This window comes from Lithobates pipiens, unplaced genomic scaffold, assembly GCF_037356315.1.
Source record: "Lithobates pipiens isolate NorthernLeopardFrog02 unplaced genomic scaffold, aLitPip1_a1.2 Scaffold_8, whole genome shotgun sequence".
Lineage (NCBI taxonomy): Eukaryota > Metazoa > Chordata > Amphibia > Anura > Ranidae > Lithobates > Lithobates pipiens.
The window spans coordinates 105,863,466-105,887,546 of NW_027507903.1; the positions used below are offsets into that span (position 1 = coordinate 105,863,466).

A 24,081-nucleotide genomic window follows, 5' to 3' on the forward strand; every position below is an offset into this window, starting at 1 on the left:
AAAAGGGTGGTGAAGGATCCTGTGTGGACCCTAGCCTTTCGGGATTTATACAGTCTGTACCCAGGATATAAAGTTAGGGCCAAATCGCTGCAGGACTTCCCTTAGGTAACACCACTCCTGAGTCAAATGCTTTTTCTGCATTGAAATGACTAAGTCCCTGGCACCCAGAATGGTTTACAATCTACGGAGATTTATATCTGTAACCTTCCCGGGCATGAAACCAGTCTGGTCCTCATGGATTAGTGTAAGATTGAATGAGGTTAATGGTCTAGCTAGTACTTTTAGTAAGGATCTTGACATCAGCATTTAGCAGGGATATAGGACAGTACGGGGTGCAAAGTTCAGGGTCCTTGCCCTGTTTAGGTATGACAACTATAACTGCCTCTGCCATAGAATCTGGGAGGGAAGTTTTCAGAGTCCCAGTAATCATTTCATGGAGTTTGGGTAACAGTTGCTCCCCATATTGCTTGTAAAACTCAGATGGGAGTCCATCCACCCCAGGGTTTTCTCTGCTTGGGGGTTCACCATTGCTAACAGAACTTCCTCAATGGTAATAGTACTGTCTAAATGGGACCGGGCTTCCTCGCTGAGTGTTGGGAGCCAAAAGGAGATTTAATTAAAAGTCCCCCCTAGCTTTGGGGGGAGCTTAGTACTTGGCTGTGATGCTGATGGGTTCCAGAGAAATTCATATCGACACCAAGAGAACAGACTAGGAGCTCCATCTGACCTCCTCAGCTGTGTACAGGTTGTGGATCTTCCCTCCAATAAGCCCTAGGCTCTCACTGTAGTCTGCAACATGTGACTCTTGTTTCTTTGTACTTTGAATGGAGAAGACTGCAGATAATTTATGTGTGGGGGGGGGGGGGGTAGCTTTCATCTGAGGCTAGTCGCTTCACTGGGAATGAGGGTTTGAAGATCCACTTTAAGTGGTACAAATGGGCTACATCTACCAGAGAAGGTGGTATGAAATTACTCAAAGGTGGCATAAAAATGAATCGGTGCCAAATAAAGTATTCATAAATGAGGTGCTCAAGTTTTCCTTAACATACCAACAATACTGCATCCAATTGCATGTGACTGATGGTGCTCTCACCAGATGACCTAACCTATTGAATAGGTCAGTGCGCTTTGCTAGAGAACTGCACTCCTCAGCCTCCACCTTCAGGGTAGTGGTGGAGGAGCAGTATATGCTGCTTGGAGGACTTTAACCACTTTCAGACCAGACCAATTTGCTGGTCAAAGACCAGACCACTTTTTGCGATTCGGCACTGCGTCGCTTTAACTGACAATTGCGCGGTCGTGCGACGTGGCTCCCAAACAAAATTAACGTCCTTTTTTTCCCACAAATAGAGCTTTCTTTTGGTGGTATTTGATCACCCCTGCGGTTTTATTTTTTGCGCTATAAACAAAAATAGAGCGATAATTTTGAAGAAAACGCATTTTTTACTTTTTGTAATAAATATCCCCCAAAAATAAACATTTTTTTCCCTCAGTTTAGGCCGATACGTATTCTTCTACATATTTTTGGTAAAAAAAATCGCAATAAGCGATTATTGATTGGTTTGCACAAAAGTTATAGCGTTTACAAAATAGGGATAGTTTTATAGCATTTTTATTAATAATTTTTTTTTTTTTTACTAATGGCGGCGATCTGCGATTTTTATTGTGGGGGACCCATCGGACATTTTTGACACATTTTTGTCATTTATACAGTAATCACTGCTATATAAATGCAGTGATTCCTGTGTAAATGACACTGGCAGTGAAAGGGTTAACCAGTGGGTGGCAGTGTAGGGGTTAAGTGTTCCTAGGGGTGTTACTAACTGTGGGGGGGGTTGGGCTTTCATTTAGTGTACATTGATCTCTGCTCCAATCACATGGAGCAGAGATCAGCGTCACTAGTTGCTAAGAAGAATGGAAAAATGTTGTTTATACAGCATTTCCTCCATTCGGCCGCTCCGTGAGACGATCGCGGGGATGCCCGCGGCGATCGAGTCCGCGGGTCCCGCGACCGGACTCACGGGGGTCCCGACCAGCGCGGGAGCGCGCCGCCGGCGGCGCGCTCCCGATGGCACGGCAGCAACGAATATTGGACGTACATGTACGCCAATATGCCTGCCCGTGCCATTCTGTCGACGTACATCGTCGTGCGCTGGTCGGGAAGTGGTTAACATCCTGCCAGCGCATCGCCTCAGTGTGAAGGCACTTGGGCTTTCAGACTGCAGGGAAGCCTTTTTTACAGGTGCTATTTTATCCCAAAAATGCCCCATTGTGAAAGGGGTCTAACTGTTTAGGCTTTGCGTGTTTTTATATTTATATTTTCCCACCCCCTCAATCTATTGTATCGGGCGCTGCAACTTCTAAATATCCATTGGCCGGAGAAACCCATATCAGTCGATCATCTAATCACAATAGTCGCACAGGTCAGGTGTATTTAAACTTCTCCCCCCCCTCCCCCCCAACATAGACATCTATCCCATAAGCATGAGACGACACACAATATATACAACATTGAGTCTGACTGTCGCAGATCATAGTGGGGTTCTCGGAAACCCTGTGCCCCTAATGGACATGGGGTGATCTACACATGAGGATCTGGGGAAGCTGGACAGTTTCCAAAGCTCTCCAAGGTAAGCAGAGTTGCACAACCCCCCACCCTTAAGTGTGCGTTCATACAAAGTGACAGTCAATCTGTCTCCCCTCGAACCAGGATCTGTGATTACACACATCCCGGTTCTCTCTCCTGTCACGAGTGATCACCCAGTGGTCATTGTGCCCACTGAGCACTTGCATTGGTGCTGCAGGTGCGCACGCATCCAGCGGTATGTGCTCCCTAGTGGTCAAAATGCAAACGGATGTACGGTTGCTTCGCCCAGGGAGCCAACCTGTGACATTAACCTTCCTGATCAGCTGCCGCAGTTGTAAAGTTTCTAAACCCACAACAGTAAAATCAGTCTATATATGCAGTAAAGCATACTCTATACTTGCTCTGGAATCTAAAGGGGTTAACCCCTATGTAAAAAGGCTTTATCTGGCCTCCTGATCGTCCCTTTTACAGTCCCCAATCCATAGTGCACCTTGGTGGGAGGGCAGTGTTCTTGAGGGTGCATGTGATCAGCACCATCCAGACCTGTCAGGAGTAATGCAGCTTCATAGGACAGTTGGAAAACTCCTACTACAAGCTTTAACCAGTGCTTGGCTGGACAATGTTGGAAGGTACAAAACTACTATATGTACTGCTGAAAAGGTATTTGGCAGTTTATATTTACTTCAATTGCATTTTGTGTACTGCAGGAGACCAACTTTAATGAATGAAGAGTCCTGGGTTTAGTAACCTTAAGAATATTTTTTTTTTCTTTCGCCATTGTAAGAGGGGGCTCACTGCCCACTGTTGCAGTACTTCACTGTCTGAACTTTGAAAAATACCCATTCCTTATGACTTTCTCAAGATAGTTTTAAGGCCTGAGTGGCCAGTCAAATGTCAGTGTAGGTGTACACATAGCAACAACATTAGTAGCTAGGGGTTGTACATCACCTAATACTGTACCTGTTCAAGTACCCAACCTGTCACAGGCTTTTACCATGACAGGCTGTTTGGGGGGGAAAATCTACACTAGATGCCCTTTTTTAGCTTGTTTTCTGTCTGCTCTAAAAGGCTCCCCTTTTTTTTGCAATTGGGGCTTGTTCACACAAGTGTGCCAGTAGCGAGTGATGCCAATGCAGCACTTCTGCTTTTCTCACTACACCCCACTGCAATGGTGTGGACTACCCTCGTTAAACAAGGTTTTTAGCTCATCTTGCATTTGGACTGTGCAGAGCAAGGCTGTTCAGTCTAAGGCCCCATTCACACCTGAGCATAGGATTTTCAGGCAGAAAATCATATTTTACTGCAATTTTTCAGTGTTACAGCGTTTTGCCAGGATTTTGTGCAGGATAAAAGGTCACCAATGTAAAAAATGCCTAAATATAAAGTTCCAGAACTTGTTTGAGCTTCAGGCATTTTGGTGAGGTGCACCATCTCCATAGAATTTGTGTTTGGTTTTTATTTTTCCCCCTCCAACGTTGTAACTTCAAAACACCCAAGTGTGAATGGAGGTTGGCAGAAAGGTGTCTTATTTTAGAACTTTGGTATAGCTTGTTAATGTGTGCGTTAGTTTGTGATGGATATCCCATGGAACCCAACATTTTTAGGCAGAATGTATTCAACAAGTCATGAGGGGCACACAACGCGTTGCACAAATTTTGCCAAGGCAATGCATGGATGAGACTGACTTGAGAGATTTGAAGCTGGTGCGCCCAGACAGCAGTCGGAACATGTGGCAATACACTAGTTCTGTGCACCTGCCCACTGCCTGAACAAAGGTGCCATTTATCCATATCACTCGCACAAATTTGAGGACATCAGGATAGCTTGTTGCTTTCTGTAAAATGCAGCTTGTCCAAACATGCCATTTTGTATAAGCTAACTAGAAAATGTAATTCAATCTTGTGCCTCTAAAAAGAGTCTGCTAGCATGAAGATTTAGACTTTGGACTCCTGCTGCCAAAATGATGTGGCCATGTCCTCCAAGCAACCATGCATAACCAACTAAACGGCCTACTTTGAAGCCCAGATGCAGCCTTTGTGGTGTCTACCACTGCTTCGTTTGCAGTGATTAGACAGAATTGGTAAATATTTTAGAGGTTGGAGAGCTTGGTCCTGATGTGTACTGGTTTTTATGTCCTAACTCAGACAGAAAATATCCCTGGTGATTTAATAAGTGAGCTGCTAACATGTGTGGAAGTAAAAGCCTGTGACAGGTCTGGTTATGGGAGTACAGCTGAATGACGTTGCTGGAAAGAAGCAATATGTTAAAACAAACCTAGGATGGCTTTTTTTTCTTTAGCCCTTTTTGTTGTTTTTTGCTGGTTAACTTTTGCTTCATTGAATTTATGTACCAAAGGAAGATATCTGCATCTAATCATTGTGGTTTCTACACATGTAAGTATCACTGAATGTTTCTACAGCGTTTAATCACTTAACAGTCTATAGCTTGGCAACAAAGCTAGAAATTCATTCTGAGGCTTAACTTGCAAATAACAGCAGGCGAGGGAAAATCAAATTTTGTGTAATGCACCAAAGTATAAATCTTGTATCGTTCGAGTGTCTTCATTTGTCATACCCGCATCACTGAGGCTCAATTGTTGTCTGACTTTATTTTGCTTAAAATAAAAAAATTCACTCGCCTTGCACATGGATGTAACTCACGGTTTTTATACACCAGATCTTGCTGGAAAAGGTCTTTACAGGATATTTAAGATCCTAATGTGTGAGACTAAACTTCATCCTCATAGCTGTCATTGTTTCAGTATAAGAATACATACCGTATGTATTGGTGTATAACATGCACATTAATTTTAAGATGAAAGTTTCAGGGAAACATTTTTAAAGAAGCTTTGAAGCAAAATGAGGGTCAATGCCTATCTGCAGCCTCCTGCCCCCTCCCTGTCTCGTCTGAGGCAGCTAAAATAAGTATTGGCATAAAACACGCTATTTGCACCTGATTTTCATGGTGAAGTTTATACACCAATACAGTACCTGTGTACTTCTGTATACATGGTAAATTACTGTGATTTTCTGCATCATTTCCAGATCTTCATGTAGATGTATGCATGTCCAAAATTAGTAGACCATCACAACTCTGTAGCATGTTTAGATTAAATAGTTCTAGCTACTAGGAATATCGGCAATTTTCATGTACAGTGTGAGCATGGGAAATTTCATTGTAGACAAATAGTTTCATAATGTACACAAGGGGTATAACAAAGATGAACATTAGCACCATCCCATTATATATATATATATATATATATATATATATATATATATATATATATATATATATATATATATATATATATATATTTTATAATTTTTTATAATTTTTTCTATATATCAAGGGATCTAGCCCTTAAGGACTTTAAAGATGCTGATATAACATAAAGATGGTAGCACAAAGATTTTTTTATTTCACAATATATGCAATATAATCACAATTATGTAACCAATTATTCACATTAAGCAAGCTGAATACAGCCCAGATGCTTATAGAATATACCACTCAACATGTTTCACTCCAAAACGAGCTTCCTCAAAAGTAGTCGGTATATCTAGTAGGTAAACTGTAAATATTGATATAGATATAAATCAAATGTAAATACAGCTAGTGTTAAATACATTCAAAGGATAATCTTAAAGATAAATATCTAAAGTTCCTCAAATTGTGTATATACAAAAAGATCAAACATGTTAGTACTAAATCAAACAATCATTGTTGAATCAAAATGGGTCCAAATGTGATCTCACCTAAGCAGTCACTGTTCAACTTGCATCACATACTTTTAAACCCCTCCAGGACCTATATTTCAATTCAGGTCCTATATTTGGCAGCTCTCCTGTGACGACCCCCCCCATTGGACTGCCCAGCATCAGATTCGGGACATGACTTTGGTCCCATCTACACAACCCATTGGAGGGTTTTAAAAGTGTGTGATGCAAGTTGCACAACAGTGAGTGTGCTTGGGTGAGATCACATTTGGACCTATTTTGATTCAACAATTGTTAGTACTAAAATCAAACAGGTTTGATCTTTTTGATATCTTAGTGTGTGTGTATAATTTGAGGCACTTTAGATATTTATCATTAAGATTATCCTTTGAATGTATTTAACACTAGCTGTATCTACATTTGATTTATATCTATATTCATATTTGGTTTACCTACTAGATATGCCAACTACTCCTGAGGAAGCTCGTTTTGTAGCGAAACATGTTGAGTGGTATATTCTATAAGCATCTTGGGCTGTATTCAATTTGCTAAATAACAATGTGAATAATTGCTTTTAAATTATATTTTGTATACCGTATATACTCGAGTATAGGCCGACCCGAATATAAGCCGAGGCCCCCAATTTACCCCCAAAAAAACTGGCAAACTTATTGACTCGTGTATAAGCCGAGGGTGAGACATGCCTGTCCATCCCTGTGTGTGTGTCCGTCCATCCCTGTGTGTGTGTCCGTCCATCCCTGTGTGTCCGTCCATCCCTGTGTGTCCGTCCATCCCTGTGTGTCCGTCCATCCCTGTGTGTCCGTCCATCCCTGTGTGTCCGTCCATCCCTGTGTGTCCGTCCATCCCTCCATCCATCCATCCATCCCTGTGTGTGTGTGTGTGTCTCCATCCATCCATCCATCCATCCCTGTGTGTGTGTGTCCGTCCATCCCTCCATCCATCCATCCCTGTGTGTGTGTCTCCATCCATCCATCCATCCATCCATCCCTGTGTGTGTGTGTCTCCATCCATCCATCCATCCCTGTGTGTGTGTGTCTCCATCCGTGTGTGTGTGTGTGTCCAGCCTACCTTTGTCCCGAGCCTCCGTCCCGTGCCTTGCCTCCTTGCCTCCGTCCCGTGCCTTGCCTCCTTGCATCCGTCCCGTGTCGTGCCTTGCCTTGCCCCCGTCCCGTCCCGTCCCGTGCCGTGCCGTCCCGTGCCCTCTTCGTCGGCGGCCATTGTAAAGTTCAAAAGCTGCGCCGCCGCCTTCGCCTGTGATAGGCGGAACACTGAATTTCCCAGCAGCCTGTGTTCCGCCTATCACAGACGTCGTATCATCCTCGTCCGTAGTACGAGGATGATACGATGTCCGTGATAGGCGGAACACAGGCTGCTGGGAAATTCAGTGTTCCGCCTATCACAGGCGAAGGCGGAGCCGGAGGCGCGGCTTTTGAATAGAATGGCCGCTGTCTGTCTGCTCGACACGCTGATCGAGCGGGCAGACAGCGATGACTCGAGTATAAGCCGAGGGGGGCACTTTCAGCCTCAAAAAAGAGGCTGAAAATCTCGGCTTATACTCGAGTATATACGGTATATTGTGAAATAAAAAATCATTGTGCTTTTTTGATATCTTTTTGGGCTACTATCTCTACTATGTTATATCAGCATCTTTAAGTCCTTAAGGGCTAGATCCCTTGTCCCTGTCTGTGTTTAAAAAAATAAAAAAAAAATTCATAGTTGGTAAGGTTGAATAAAGACACCAGTCCATCCTGTTTAACCTGAGTGTCTACAATTGTCCCTCTCCCTGTACATTGCACACTCGTGTCAGTCCCTACCCTCAAGGAGCCCACAATCCAAGGTCCCCATTCAAATACCATGGCAAATTTTGGACAGAAGCCAATTAACCTACTTGCATGTCTTTGGATTGTGGGAGGAAGCCGGAGTACCCGGAGGAAACCCACGCAGGCACAGGGAGCATGCAAACTCCAGGCAGGTAGTGTCATGGTTTGGATTCGAACCAGCGACCCTTACTGCTAGGTGAGATTGCTAACCACTACACCACTGTGCCGCCCACAAATATCTTCAGTCCCTTTAAAGCCTTGATATCATTTAAAATTATCTCTAGATCCTGTAATGATTCTCACCTCATATGATCTGCAGTTGTGCTTTCCCTTAGGTTTCCTCCCTTAAACCCTCTAGTAGGCTGTTGGGATTCTTCCAAACCATTTTATGTGATAGGGAGATTCGATTTGAACTCTTCTGGGAGAAGACACGCATTGATGTGACTGGCTGTATAATGGGTAATATATAAATGCAGATGTTGACTGCAGCTTTAGGAAAGCCTTCATGGCATTTATGGGATAGTCTGGTTGACCGAGGGACCAAATGTAACTGATCTATAAACTTTGACAGCTGTGTTTGAGGCTCGGTGCCGTCTCCTTAAACGCCTGCATAAAGACTCTGGCTTTTAACCACTTCAATACAGGGCACTTGTACACCGTCCTGCCCAGACCAATTTTCAGCATTGTCACATGACTGCAATTGTCACTCAACAAAATTTTAGAGTAGTGTCCAATGTGAAGCAACAAATATATTGACCTAGAGCCTTTCAATGACGCCTAATCTTTTGTGGGTTCACAAATATTGTACAAAAGTTCATCTTGGAACTGACTATTCACCACTTGTTGCCTTTTGGGCTCCCTGCAGCTAATCTCTATTTGCTTGCCATGCCTTGTTCTGCCCTGTCTTTCGGGTACCACCTTGGTTGAGCAGCAAGGCATTGCTTCATGTTGTCTGTACCCCAGTGACTGGAAACTTTTTTTATAAAAGTAGTCCTTGAAGCTTTTGATTGGCCTCTGGACTTTGTGCAAGAATGAGGTTTTTACAAAAACAAGCTTGGGCTTTCAAAACGGTCCCTTCAGAATTCTAGCAGTTAGTAGTAAAGTGTTGTAGTATTAATGTTGGCCTGCTCTAAGTAGTGCAACAAAAGCTCTTGGCCATAACCTGTTTTTTTTGCATGTGGAAGACTTGCACTGAAATCAAGCTAAATGATTTTTAACACTTGCCACTTAATTTTACAGGTTCGTACCCTCTTTGTCAGTGGCCTACCTATAGACATTAAACCCAGAGAACTTTATTTGCTATTTCGACCATTCAAGGTAAGGCTAACTGGTTCATTTACATTTTTGATTCTGGACTTCTAACATGGCTTGCTATATTCCATTTGCTTGAAGCACTTACTGCATTATCTTGACTGCATTTTTCTTGTACATAAACGCAAGTGTGTGTGCAGCCAAAAACTTTTCTAATGTGTTCTTGTTGGGGGGGGGGGGGGGCGCAGTAGTATTGCTATGTTGGTTTCCTGCTTTGACACAAAGGCAAATCTCTGCTTCAAGTTAAGTGAAATAAAAATGTTAACTTTAATTTCCCAATTGACAATGTGTGATCAAGTTGTCTTGGGTGCGGCAATAAAAAAAACTAAAGTTCTATCTTTCCAATCCTGCTAAAACTAGAAAAGGCTTTGGTTGCATTGTTTGGTTTCATAACCTAGATGAAGAGATGACCTCTGGATTGGAACCTGTTTTTAAACTGCAACTTCTATCTGGCCTGGTATTGACAAGTGAGCGAATGCATGATTAAAATGCTTACTGAAGCAGACTTGGTAATCTCTTGTTTGGTAAATGTTTGCTTTTTGTATAAAATTTTAAACTGGTAATGCATTTGATTTGTGAAACTTCAGAATAGCTAGATAATCTAAAGAGAATGTGAAGAGTATCGCTGTGTTTTCTAACATTGAAGAATGTAAAATCTATTCTGCAGCTTCTGGTTCCTCTTGTTACTGGGAGAGAACCTTATCAGGTGGGAAGTATAATGCTGGGTGGTTAAAATCCCTTAGTTCTAAAAGAGGTAACTGGTTTATTTTTCTTTTCCCTCCTTTGCCTGAACTGGGGGTCTAACTACAGTGAAAGGTACCATTTCAGATTCCACCACTCTGCCACTGTACATAGATCAAATGATGGGCAAAATTGACTTGGATTTTACACTTTAAAATGTACTTCATTGTTGCTGCTTAATGTCCTATTGCTGAACCTGACACTTTTTAAAGTAACTCACAGGGTATATAATCTGGCATTTTAAAGTCTGTATGCCCATGTCAATTTATCTGTAATCTCATCCTTAAATTGCACAGCATACGCACAAATTCCACACTGACAGAGCACAGCCTTAGGCACTGCTGAAAAATACGGGTACCACTTAATTTCTGCTACTTGGGACCACAGCACCACCCCATGGCAGAGGGTGCAATTACAGCCTCTCTGCAGCTTGTCACTGCTGTCCCTGATTAGCTGTCCAGATTACCCTTTTCCTAGTATCCAGCACATCCACTCTCCAAAGCTGCAATACCACCACATGCTCCACCTGTCTCTTAAAGCCATTTCTTAACTTTTCTTCTGCTTTTTAGGGTTATGAAGGATCATTGATCAAGTTAACCTCAAAACAGGTAAATGGCTTTTTCAGACTGAAGAATTGCGATCGCTTGCTGACAAACAGTCTTCTAACATGTTCTCTCTTCTGCAGCCTGTAGGCTTTGTTACCTTTGACAATAGAGCTGGGGCTGAAGCTGCAAAGAATTCCTTAAATGTAAGTACATCTTTACTACTGTGAGATCCACTTCTGTCAAACAAGGGGGGGTGGGAGGGATCGTCTGACAAGCGTGCTGGAAAACCAGCCACTAATTGGAGTGTTCTGGTGAGGGGCTGTCACCCACAGCTCTGCGGGGAGACTTCTGTACAACTGTCAAAACGTGAGTAACCCCCAAAGGTACTAGGACTTTTTTAAGGCAACAGATTAAATGTTTTTGTAAAAACCTATTTTATATGTAAAGTTATTACAACCCCAAATGATTAAAAATCAACAGTGAATCTGACTAGATGGGGTAGAGGCTGTAACCAAATGTTTTTTTTTTTTTTTTGTGGCACCACTGGGTCTTGTTATATAAACAAACACTGACCATTATTTCTGTTAAAAAAAATCCAATAAATCCCAATGGGTGTATTTGGTTTGTGAGATGGCGTCTACTACTAAGCAGTGTGGTGTGTGTGTGTTTTTTTTGTTTGTTTTTTTTGTTTGTTTTTTTTACTGGTAATGGCAGCGATAGTGGGACTGATGGCATTAAGACTTTTCAGCAATAAGTGACACGTGCCAATTTTTCTACAATTCACAACCCACTATACCTAGCACCCTGAAGTAAAACATCAGCCCTCCCTGATGCTGTGGATTAGGTGGGCACTACATGCGTAGCGGTTGGTTTTTCTATTAGGAATTTTTAATCTTTGCCTGGGGGAAGACAAGGAGTGTTGGCTGGAGTTCAGCTTAAATTGCTGTATTTAAATCTGCTAGTACATATAATACATTATAAGCAGTTATATCAAACTGTTTCTTTAGGATAAAAGTTGTCATAGCTGATAATTTTAAGCACACCTACCAGTGTTAAATGGTCTGTACAATATCTAACTGAGCTTTTCTGTTGAAGAAAATGGTGACTAGATCACCAGATGAAAATCTACGTAGGCCTAAATGGAACAAATGCTGCTTTTAATATAGGAAATGTATCCAGGATATATCTTGAGCACATTGAAGTGGAAAGGGCACACTGAGTCTTATGGGTGTATATATATTATATGCAGCCGCAGATTTGGCATGGAATAGATTTCTTATGGCTTTTTTATTTTTTCCCCTTCTCTCCCTTTCTCCCCCCCTCCCCCAGGGCATCAGATTTGATCCAGAGAACCCACAGACCTTAAGGCTAGAGTTCGCAAAGGCCAACACAAAAATGGCTAAGAATAAATTAATGGCTACACCTAACCCCACAAACTTCCACCCTGCACTTGGAGCACATTTCATTGCACGAGATCCATGTAAGTTGTCTGTCCTATTTTACTGTTTGGGGGTGGAATGTCATGCCTTTCACTGCACACCAGGCTCATTGTAATGATGGTGGAAGTGGACAATCTGTGTAAATGTGTCTAGTTCTACTCTCCATTTTCTCAAATCTTCTAAAATATCACTTTGTGATTGAACATAAGACTGAACTAAGGTGTACCTGTAATTTTACAGTTTCCTTGTGATCCCAAACCTTCTTTGACAGATCTTAGGCCCCATCCATGGTGGTTCACCCTGTGAACATCCTCTTGCTCAGCGGGGATCGCTTTATTTTTTTTTATTTTTTTTTAATCTGAGTTGGCAGATGACAGGGCTGTCCCTGCACACTGTGCAGGGACCGATTTGTCAGATCTCCAATCTCCCCTATGGGGGATTGAATAAAGACGGGCCATCTGTCTGTGTCCATCTGCAGACGGATAGAAAAATAGGATTTTCCTCCATCTGTAGAATTGAACCATAGCAGGGACTGATATTGGCGGATGTTCATCCACTGACACCCGCTATCACATGGGGATGCATGTATGGCCGTAGTTTATCTGAAAACAAATGGAGGAAATATGGACATACCGTCCACACGTGTGAAAGGGACCATAAACTGGTTACTACATGGAACTAAACCATATTGCACATGACATGCAGGTTTACTTGTTTGATGCTATATTTTTTTATATTTTTTTTTTTTCCTACAGATGACCTAACAGGTGCTGCACTTATCCCAGCCTCCCCAGAAGCCTGGTCTCCCTATCCACTATACACGACAGAGCTGGCACCAGCAATCCCACATGCTGCTTTTACATACCCAGCAGCTGCTGCTGCAGCAGCAGCCCTCCATGCACAGGTAAGCATTCTCCTTGGTTAATTTTCTAATAAAGTGCATACAGTGCAACGCTAATATAAGATAACCAGACTAATGCAACAGTCATAAATGAGTAGAAGTGAATAATAATGGTGACAAACTGTAAATCACACTTTGATAAATGCGAAAGTGATGCACTTTTGTACAAACACTAGTGTATAGTGCAATGTAAATAAAACAAATTGTAAATCAAACTGGTGTAAAAGTCCATAGAAATTGTGATAAAGTCCCCAGTGATCAGAGCCTTGTAAATCTTTAAACACCAAAAAACAAAACCTAATCTTGCAATCTTTTAACAGCACCACCGATTGAGGATGCAGGCTTAACGGAAAGTTCAGACTCAGAAAACATAGTTCTGTTGGTAAATAAGGCTTTATGGTGTCAACTGACAGCTGGGATGTGACCTGTCTATCTCGTCCCAAAACTTGTGGCTACTGCGTCTCCATACACAGGTGGTAGGTATCAATTTGCACTCTGTAAAAAAGAAATGGAAAAATGGCCACATAGTGTAATTCTATATGTGAAAAAATGTATCAAAAGTAGTAACTTCAAAGTGCTTATAAAAACAATGGCAGCAGTGGAGTCCTGCTGATGCGTTTCCTCTCAATAGACTTAATCTGGGGTGTCTCTCCACTGCAGCCTAACTTAAATTTTATAAACAATTTGACCCCAATGTTGAGAATCCAGCTCCTGGTGTCGCCGCACATTTCAGACACTAACTTTCGGTTCACACCAAGATGGCCGACCGGTGTGCGTTCCACGCCTCTATCATAACCAGAAATGCGCTCCAATAACCACTCGCCTTCCAGTTCCTCCAAATAAAGAACCAGCATGCGTTCAAAGCCGTCATTGCCGCATATTGCGTGCATGGAAGTGACTCTTTTGAAAAACAATCTAGAGACATGCAGGGCCAAAACGACAGTGCTACATATAATTCTTACTATGACTAATAGAGGGGTCATGATATTATAGCAATCGATTCCACGCATGAGTGAATGGAATGCTACACAATCACTACTGGTAATTTAGAAATGTAAAAATAAAAAATTGTTATACAAATCTGGTATGCTATGCCAATGAGACTGGAAAGATTTTAATTGACCTACACTAGTAACGTTAGTTTTATGTTGAAAAATTTATGTTGGCAATAACCCACCCAAATTGAACCAAAAAATGGCCAAATTTTAGGATGTTAATGAAAAGGCTATAATGGGGATAACCAACCTAAAAAGCCAAATCTTGGGACACATGTTCGAGATGGATTTTTTAAAAATGTTTACATCAACAAAGACCGATCTTTTAGGTCATGGATTCCATACAGCCCAGAATAAAAACACTACTGATTAAGACTCATTATGTCCCACTCCACGTTCATTCTGAACATGGAGTGGGACTGAAGCTCGTAGATCAAAAGTCTCAAGACGGGAGATGCCTCTGGTCATAGCACCCACTCCCCGGGGGGGGGGGGGGGGGGGGGGGAGGAGGAATGTACATATCTAATAGTTATGAATTATGATCCTATCGGCTTGCTGTTATGACACTCCTTATAATGTCTAGGGACACTGTGCTTGGAGTCCTTGCTCTTAGAGCAATATGTTCACCCACTCATGTGGAGAGTCCTTATTGTGCAGCCCACATACTGTTTCCACAGGGGCAGGTAATCAAATATACAAATTTTGTACCACATGTGCAGAATTGTTTCTTTTTTTTTTTTTTTTTTTTTTTTTTTTTTTAGTGACTGATATAAATTCAACGGTCTTGCATTGCTGCAGTGTGTATTGACATACAACACACTTTAGCTTGTTCTGGCAGTGTTACCAAGGATAGTTTAAGGACATTCCAATGTCTACTGATTGTCTTAATTTGTTTGGGTTGTGTTGAAAATCTCAACAAAGCCCACTTAAAATTCTCATCCGGTTCTCATTAGGGAGTCCCTATTTGTAGTTAAACCTAATCGATATTGGTCACTCTTTGAAGTTCCAAGTCAATAGTGCTGTTGGAGTACAGAGGAGGGAAAAGGGGTTTAACAGGTCAAGGTATCTTCAATTTTGAGCACTAAGACATTTACTCAGGAAGAAATGTTTCTTTTACAAGGGCCTTAAATACAACTGGACAAATTTAGGACTTCTATTGACTTTCATAAATATATACGTAAAGTGAACATTCAACACCCACATAGAACCAATTATCAGGCTGCCACTTCAGGGACTATCAAATCTGTTCCAGTAGCCCTGGCTGTCAAGATCTTTAGACTTGGTTCTCAATGGCCTTGCCAAACTTCCAGAGAAGTCCGGCTGACAATTTTAGATCGGTATGAGACAGATGTACCGAATCCTCATCGAACCAGGCACATGCAAGTAACTTTTAAGTAATCCGACTAGTACATATAAGACAACTTCATGACCTTTGTAATGAGGTATTTATCTTAATAATTTTAAATAAAGCTTTTTTGATTTCTACAGCTCCCAGAATTCCCACTATATACTATTTACCTTGAATATAAGGATTCAACTAAACCCCCTGGAAGGCCTAGAAGTGAGTGGCATCAATTCAGTTACATCACATATAGGTTGCTACATAGATTTTTATTTGCAGCCCCTGGTTAGGAAAACACAATCTTGCCTTAAAGACACGGGTTCTACCATTAGATTATTGAACGAGTTACAAGATCGTTCTATTATGGCCACAGCAGGCATGGCATCTTTATACACATGTATACCACAAGGAAAATGTATAGAGGCTGTTCGCCACTTTTTAGAGCGCAAGCAATCTCTGGCGTCTTTCCCATGTGAATATCTCATAGAACTTCTACAATTTGCCACAGAGCATAGTTATATTTGGTTTAACGGATGCTACCTCCAACAACATGGTGTAGCTATGGGAAGCCTAGTTCTCTCCAAACCTTGCGAATTTGTTTATGGCCAAATGGGAGGATGTAGTCTATGCGCAACAAACCCCATCACTCATTTTATGGGCTAGTTATATTGACATCCTCCTCCTAATGGAGCGGTACCTTGGACTCCCTGAAACAGTTCTTTGATTATCTCAACTCTAATGGCAGGGGGATTGCATTGTCTTATGAGGCAAATGGGAGCCGGATCCATATTTTGGACCTGGAAATTGGATTTAAACTTGAATTGTTTATCACTCTTTTAAACCTATGGACCGTAACAGTTTTTATTCCCATCGACAGTTGTCACCACATCTTATCTGAGCTTGGTCCCCCGGAGTCAGTTTCTTAGACTTCGGAGAAATAGCACTGACACAAATTTTTAACAAAGCAGATACCCTGAAACAAAGGTTTCTGGATAAGGGATATAATGGCACTATTGACTTGGAACTTCAAAGTGACTAATCGATGGGGTCCCTACTTGTAGTTAAACCCAAACGAGAATTTCAAGTGGACTTTGACATTTTCAACACAAACAAATGAAGACTTGTTTATTTTTTTATTTTTTTTTTTATGCTGTACAATCACTATTGGCAATTTAAATTCACTCATGTTCTGTGGAATCAATTTCTATATCATGATACCCCCCCCCCCCATATTCGTCATAGTAAGAGAATTATATGTAGCACTGTCATTTTGGCACTGCATGTCTCTAGATTGCTTTAAAAAGCGTCACATCCATGTGTAATATGCAGCAATGACTGCTTTGAACATATGCCCAATGAGGCTTGGAACACATTCTAGTTCTCCATTTGGAGGAACCAGGAGTCGAGCAGTTGTTGGAATGCATTTCCGGTTATAATATGGAGGCGTGGAACTCGTGCTGGTCGGCCATCTTGCCATGAAACGGAAGTTGGTGTCAAACATGCGGTGACACTGGAGCTGGATTCTCAACATTGGGGTAAAATTGTCTATAAATGTAAGTTGAGCTGCAGTGGAGAGACAACCCAGATTAAGTCTATTGAGACAACACACCAGGACTCTACTGCCACCATTGTTTCTGTAAGCGCTTTGAAGTTACTACTTAAATGTAGGCGTACTTTTTATTTATTTTTTTTTTTTTTCTGCTCTCCCTTTTACTGAGTGCACATTGATACCAACCACCTGTGTATGGAGACGCAGTATCCACAAGATTTCGACAGGTCACATCCACACCAGTTTTTGATTTAGAATTTGTTTTATTTACATTGCACTATACACAAGTGTTTAAGTGTCACTTTTTTTCACATTTATCAAACAAGTGTGATTTACAGTTTGTCACAATATTGATTTATTATTCACTTGTACTCATTTATGACTGTTGCATTAGTCTGGTTAGGTTATATTAGCGCTGCACTGTATGCACTTTTTACTTGACAATAAACGTATCTGTTGTGCTAGCTAATTTTTATTTTTTTTATGGTTGCACAGGATATTTTGTATATCTTCATTTTCTAATAAGACACTTGGTGGCGCTTTTTTATAGGTTATGAAATTATAAATGATTGAATTAAATGTTTACATAATAAACTAAGAATACATTGAAACCATACAAATTGCTGAGGCGTTGTTCAGAGATCTTTCATATAGCACATACAATAGTCTTCATTACATCCAGTCACATGTCTAGAGCTCAAGAGGGATGTTTCACAATGTGTAAATGGTACACTGATTTCTAGACTGGGGGGGAGGGAAGAGAGAAACACAAGATGTGTGCCTCTTGTAACCTGCCCTCAGTATGCAATGGTCAACTAGGCCAGAATTTCACAATATAGTAGTAATTGAAGCCCAACTGCAGTCTGGTCTTTTTCAGACTACTTTAAACACATCTGGGATGCCACCTGTAAAAATCAAGCTGGTTTTTCTGTCAAATTCACTGGCTGTGTGGCCTTAGGCCAAGTTTAGTTTCCTCTCCTGCTTGGGGTTTAGTAAAAAAAAAAAAAATTCAGCATGATTAAGCACAGCAATTCTTGCCACTGTTTGTTCGAAGTTATGTCTCACAAATTGTGCAGCTGTAGCATTGGCTTGTGTGCTTTATACTATGGAAATGGTGGCTTTGTAGGTGTCTGCCAGTTTGGGTATCTAGTCTGCATCAAACTAAGCATTAGGCTTAAGCTACTATAACTTAAAAAAAAAAAAATTGTAATTTTCTTGACTTTAGCAGTCCTTGTAGTAGAGTTTCCTTTAAAAGGATGCTGTATTGGATTGGTTTATCTTGATCATATTCACCCATAAAGTAGTCATGTATGTCTATAAAGCATGCAGTAGTATACTTGGTGTTACACACTTCTAAAACTAAAGTAAATGGTTTACTAGTGTGCTTTATATAGTTAAACATTATATCACTAAGTGACTCAAAACTGACTTTCCTGTTGTGCTTAAAGCAGAGTCATCTGGTTCATTAATGCATAATCTGGTTTCTTACAAAGACTTGAGGTATCCATGTACTAAAGTGTCTGGCCCTACAATTTGGCAGGTATTGTTGGCAAGCATTGACCATTAACACTGGCAGTTTAGCTAGTGACTTTAAAACCCATTTACACTGTAACCATTGTAACTGCACCCTCTGTAAAAGATGGACTGATACTCTTAAATGTAGATGCTTCACTGACCTTAAGAATAGTGTGTGTGTGTGTGTGTGTGTGTGTGTGTATATATATATAATTTTTTTTTTTTTGTGGGTTTTTATAGCCTGGGTTTTAATATTAAAATGGTCAGCAAAAATTAGGTTCTAGTCTTAAATTGCTAAACCTTTCCTATGAATTAAAATCCTAAACTGCATGGTAAGTGCTATCCTGACCTTTTTGGCAGCATAAACAATCTAAATTTGTAGCTTCACCCCTGACATAGACTTGCTCCAAAAATGATGCTGCTTAGCAAAGGAATGTTATCTTCTGTTCCCTCCCCCTGCTTCTTGCCACAAACAGATGGAACAAGAAACATCTGTCTGAAAATGGCTATCAGATACTTGTGTAATATGCTCATTTAACAAACCTCTCTCTCCAGGGTTTAGCTTTTAAATGTATTGTGCATATAGTCAAATGGGGTATATTAAGACTTGAAGTTTCCTTTTTAACTGCAGATCACCAACTCTTGGCTGTAAATATCCTGGGATTGATTACGAAGCATTAAGTAGAACTTTCCTGAAACCCATGATTTCATTTATATTTAATGTTGCCTGCAAACATAGGTGGTTGTTGCTTTATTTTGGTCTGTCAGGTCTCACGTGCTCAGTAGTAGGTTTAAACCTTTTTCCAAATGGATTATTTCCAGGATGAAGAGCATGACAAATGAGGTTTTCCTGTTCCCACTAAGATGCTGCATGATTAATTCCACATGGGCCATCTACAGTGGGAAGCACAAATTGTGAGAACATATTGGGGGTTAAACGTGTGAACTGGAAGTTGCTTGTTGAAAATAAGATTATTCAGTTGGTCCTAGAGATTTTTGCTTGCAATTTATTTAACTTGTGGCTGGTGCATTAAGGTGAGACTGGACCTCTCCAAAAAATAGAGAAGCCACATTTAACATGTGGAATAGGGCAGCACCTCAGATCTTGGGGCTTGATGAAGTGCAGTACACATGAAGTACTTAAGCAAAAAACACTGCATGTACATACCACTGGCTTTGAAATACATGTGTTGGCCTAGCATGGCAAAACACTCAAATCACTTAAAACTAATAAAGTCAAAATTCCCCAACAGACTTTCAAACCACAACAAATTCAAATTTTAGGGTTTTTGTTCATTTTTGATGGCATATGAAGCTCTTTAAAAATGTGGTCCATAATGCTAAACTAGGAACTCCTAAATATGGAACATGCATAACAATGACCTATTAAGACGAGGGTTACTTGGAGGCAGCCCCCTCCCCAAGATGTGTCCGAAAGTCTGGTGCGCCTGAGCGAATCTCTGCATAGAAACCTACTTCCAGGTTTTACTGCTAAAGCTTAATTGAACAAGTGGAGGTTAAACTTCCATGTAGAAGTGAGTCTTTCTTCAGCGCCCCCCCCCCCCCCCCACTCTCTTTTGGTATTTGATCACCTCTGCAGTGTTTTACAGCACAAAAAAAATGACCATTTTGAAGAAAACAAATTTAGCAACCAAAACTTTTCCTCTGTTTAGGCCGATGTGTATTCTACATATTAAAGAAAATCGCAATAAGTGTATGTAGATTTGCACAAGTCATAGTGTCTACAAAATGGGGGGGAGGGGGGGTAGTTTCATGGCATTTGTGTGTGGTGGGGGGGGGGGGGTTTATGGGACTGCAACACTATGGTGTACATGTCAGACAATTTTCCCACCTTTTTGGGACCATTGGCATCAATGCTATAAAACGCATTTTTACTGTAAAAATGTCAGGCAGTGAATGGGGTTAACACTAGGGAGGCAGCCAAGGAGTTAATGTGTTCCCTATTGTGTTCTAACTGAAGGGGAGGGGACTGTGCGGCAGATGACAGATCACTGTTCATACTGTGAGCAGACGATCTGTCTGTTCTACCTTCCGAACGGGAAACTGTTTACACACAGATCCCTGTTCTCCGTATCAGCAGTGATCGTGACTGGCAGACACTTGCACTGGCTTTGGGGGGGCGAGCGCCTCTAGTCACCACAGGACTAAGTGACGTTGCATAACATAGTTTTGCCCATCCGTGCCATTCTGCCGCAGTACAACTGCAGTGGCTGGTGCTCTAGTCCCTCAGAATTGTTTACACCATGCCCTTTAGACAAATGACCTAAGGATATGCAATGTACATTAACTTGAATGTAATCTGGGCATAGGATTAACTGTACACAAAGTATTCTGGGGAGGGACTAAGACTACCTGCAGACCATGCTTGCATTCTGAAGAATATTAATATTGTCTAATATTCTATATCTCAGAGGTGTTTCCGAATCAATAGCATTGATGGTCAAACTGACTTAAAAAGAAAGTGTGCGTTTATTTGTCACACAGCTGGCATCATAAATACAATGTAAAAAGTGTAATTCAGTTCAGTGTAGGTAAAAATATATAAAATTGAATAGTTGTCAAGCTGTAATGAGCTTATGGAAGCATGTGTGCTTTAATGGCTGCTGTCTTGCTGTCTTGAGTGTCCTTCAAGAAGCAGGAAATGACGTTCTTAGACTTCTGGCAGAATTCAGCTGTCCCAAGTCATCAGTCTCTGTGTGAATATGTCAGTATCATGTGTGGGTGTCTGAGTGTGAGTGTCCTCCAATCTCGAAACATCTCAGCTTTTATGCTACATGTGAACGTCATAACCTCACAAATTTAGTACCTTGTATGGCACACATTCATATCTACTAACTTCTGCAATGTAAGTAGATACTCAATCATATGGAGCTTGATTGACAAGCTCACATGTAACACTCTATACGTAACACTCTATACGTGACATAATGTGCTGTTCATATGTCATAACCATACATTTACATAATATGAACACATGTTAACAACTTTACATTAAGTAACTATATACGAATATGTATTAACATGACTGAGACTACTCTAAACTTATTTGTACAAGATATAATCCACAATGTATCATTTCTATGGCTACGTAGACACATGTCTATTTTTGTCTTCTCATGACATTCTGTACCAAGATACCATATATGTCATACTCAAACTGGTTACATCAGAAACGTATTACTAACTCTGCTTCAGATGAGAATATGTTTCACTGAACACTTGATCAAGGTCATTCACACATACTATTTATTATGATTAATCATAAAACCAAATATGTTTTGCAAGCTTGCCATAAATATATTATAACACCTATAAGTGCCGAATTATGAATTTGGAATAATATTCTAACACATTCACATGTCAATATAACATGTGCAACTGACTTGCAGATGCGTTGGTATCCTCCATCTGAAGCCACTCAACAAGGATGGAAGTCTCGTCAGTTCTGCTAAAAGCTCTTTGGTAAGTAAATATTAAGCATACCATTTGTAAACCCCCCCCCCCCCCCCCCATATGTTGACCCTTTCAATGGCTTGTTTAGCTGCTAAAGTGGAACTTTACTCTCCCAATCAATATTTACTATTGCTAGCAGCGTAAGTATTGGATAAAAGTAGATCATACAGTATTTAACACTTTAGTTCCGGTTTCTTGCTTGGACAAATGGTGCCATACATCCCAGTGATCTTTAGGAGGGTAAGCATATCCATTCTTGAGCTAAGGGCAGATGGCATCCTAGGATGAAAATGCTACATGACTCATTGGCCCTTAAGATTGCCATGGGTAGAAATGTTAAAGGGTGTGTTTGTGTGTGGGGTCTTCGTCTTCGTCTTCGTCTTCGTCTTCGTCTTCTTCTTCGTCTTCTGATGCAGTGGAAAGTTGTTTTAGTACATGAGCACTAACTTGTCAACTGATAACATGTAAGTTGTCAGAACAAATGGGGTAAGACAATTGAACCTTCCCCTGTCCTCTTGCATATGAACTAAGAGGTTGGGTGTCCTAGGACAGGAAGGTACTGGCAGCATCATTAGGGTTAAATTAATGGGAAAACAAATGCAGCCACAATGTTTAAGGACTGGTAAAATAAATGTATTAGGATTTCAGATGTACCTTAGAACTATGGGCACCAAGTGTCAGGCCTAAAGGCAAACTTTATTTGTGTATGCCAGAAGGGTTGTAATGTCAGATTTCATGTTTTGCAGGATATATTTTAATGTATACGTTTCTCTTGTAGGGTTTTTTCCTCTCCATGAAGTAATGTGCCAGAAATGAACACGTGTTCGTAAAACATTGTACTTCTCCAGATGCCTCTGAATGTTCGGCCAAGCCTTCCAAATGTGGAAGGGTGATAACAGTCCTTTTCAGCTACTTAAGATGAATTATTCGGCAGTCTTTCTGCAGAAAATATGCCTCTGTGGGTAACTTAAAGTCCAAATGGAGTAACAGGATGTGACTCTTGAAACCATGGTAGACATGGTACTGCCATTGCCAGACCATGTTTTATGTTCTGTAATGCTACAGATCTCCCTTCATCGCATGTTGACTTTCTGGCATGAATTAGCTATTTAAGTGTGTGTGTGCTTGTTTGAAATCTCTATTGCTTGTTTACCAATTTCAGCTGGTCTGCAATGAGACCCTGAATCTAGTCATGCAGTGATGAAAACTTGGCTTAATGTACTGTTTGGTCTACCACCTCAAATTCAAACGGTGCAAACTGAACTCTACTTTCAATCTTCTGTTTGTTTTTTTTCATAGTCTGTCCTTGCCAAATGCAAACCTATGGGGAAACAGAACAAAAGTACCAGTATTTTTGTAACTTGTTTAATAAGGAGATATTTATGCATCATGTGTTTGTGTGATAATTATTAAAAGAATATATTCTGTCCTAAGTTAATGTTCAGTTAAAAAGCTCAAATCTGTATGGTTTGTCTGCTGTACTCTATGAACAATTGTGCAATTTTGTTTTGTTGCAGCCTATTGCTTGGTATTGATGTACTTTCAGTATTATGAAAGGTTTCTGTTTGGAGAAGCAGTTTCTCTATTGATGATCCTAAAAGAATGTGATACTGGATAAAATATAATGTATTTAATGTGTGAATTTTTTTGAAACTCTATGGTTTCTGACAAATTAAAGTAATTGAAAACTGCTTCAAGATCTCTAGTATTTCATAGTGTTGACACAACGCAAACAGAATTCCACCCTTCGTGCAAGATTTCATGTTACACCATGGGGAATAATGAAATGTGGTGCCATTCCAAAGCCCCACACATTGGCCCTAATGGCAATTCCATAAATAACCTAATTTCCCACATTTGCAGGGCAGGTGCATTAATAAACAATGTTGTAGAGTAATGGCAATCCAGTCCTATCACTATGATCTTGCCATTGGAGTGGTGGACAATAACCAGTTCCCGACCAGCACACACGCTGTTGTTGTACGTTGGCAGAATGGCACAGCTGGGCAAGCGGGCATACAGGTACATCCCTTTCTAAATTTCCCACCATGCCTGCACGCAGGCCACTTGGGACCTTTGTGGGTCCCGCAGACTCTATCACAGTGGAGATACCTGTGAAGCA

General features: G+C 40.8%; 1 protein-coding gene across 1 annotated transcript in view; it reads left to right on the top strand.

Annotated features, from left to right (window-relative positions):
* RBPMS2 (RNA binding protein, mRNA processing factor 2) overlaps positions 1–23,656 on the top strand; it is a 56,262-nt gene extending 32,606 nt beyond the window's left edge. Inside the window, exons 2-8 of the mRNA XM_077472871.1 lie at positions 9,387–9,464; positions 10,769–10,807; positions 10,885–10,947; positions 12,074–12,224; positions 12,939–13,087; positions 21,896–21,968; positions 22,738–23,656. Of these exons, the coding sequence (XP_077328997.1) occupies positions 9,387–9,464; positions 10,769–10,807; positions 10,885–10,947; positions 12,074–12,224; positions 12,939–13,087; positions 21,896–21,958 (543 nt within the window). The 3' untranslated portion in view covers positions 21,959–21,968; positions 22,738–23,656. The remainder of the gene's footprint in view (positions 1–9,386; positions 9,465–10,768; positions 10,808–10,884; positions 10,948–12,073; positions 12,225–12,938; positions 13,088–21,895; positions 21,969–22,737) is intronic.
* The last annotated feature ends 425 nt before the right edge of the window (positions 23,657–24,081 follow it).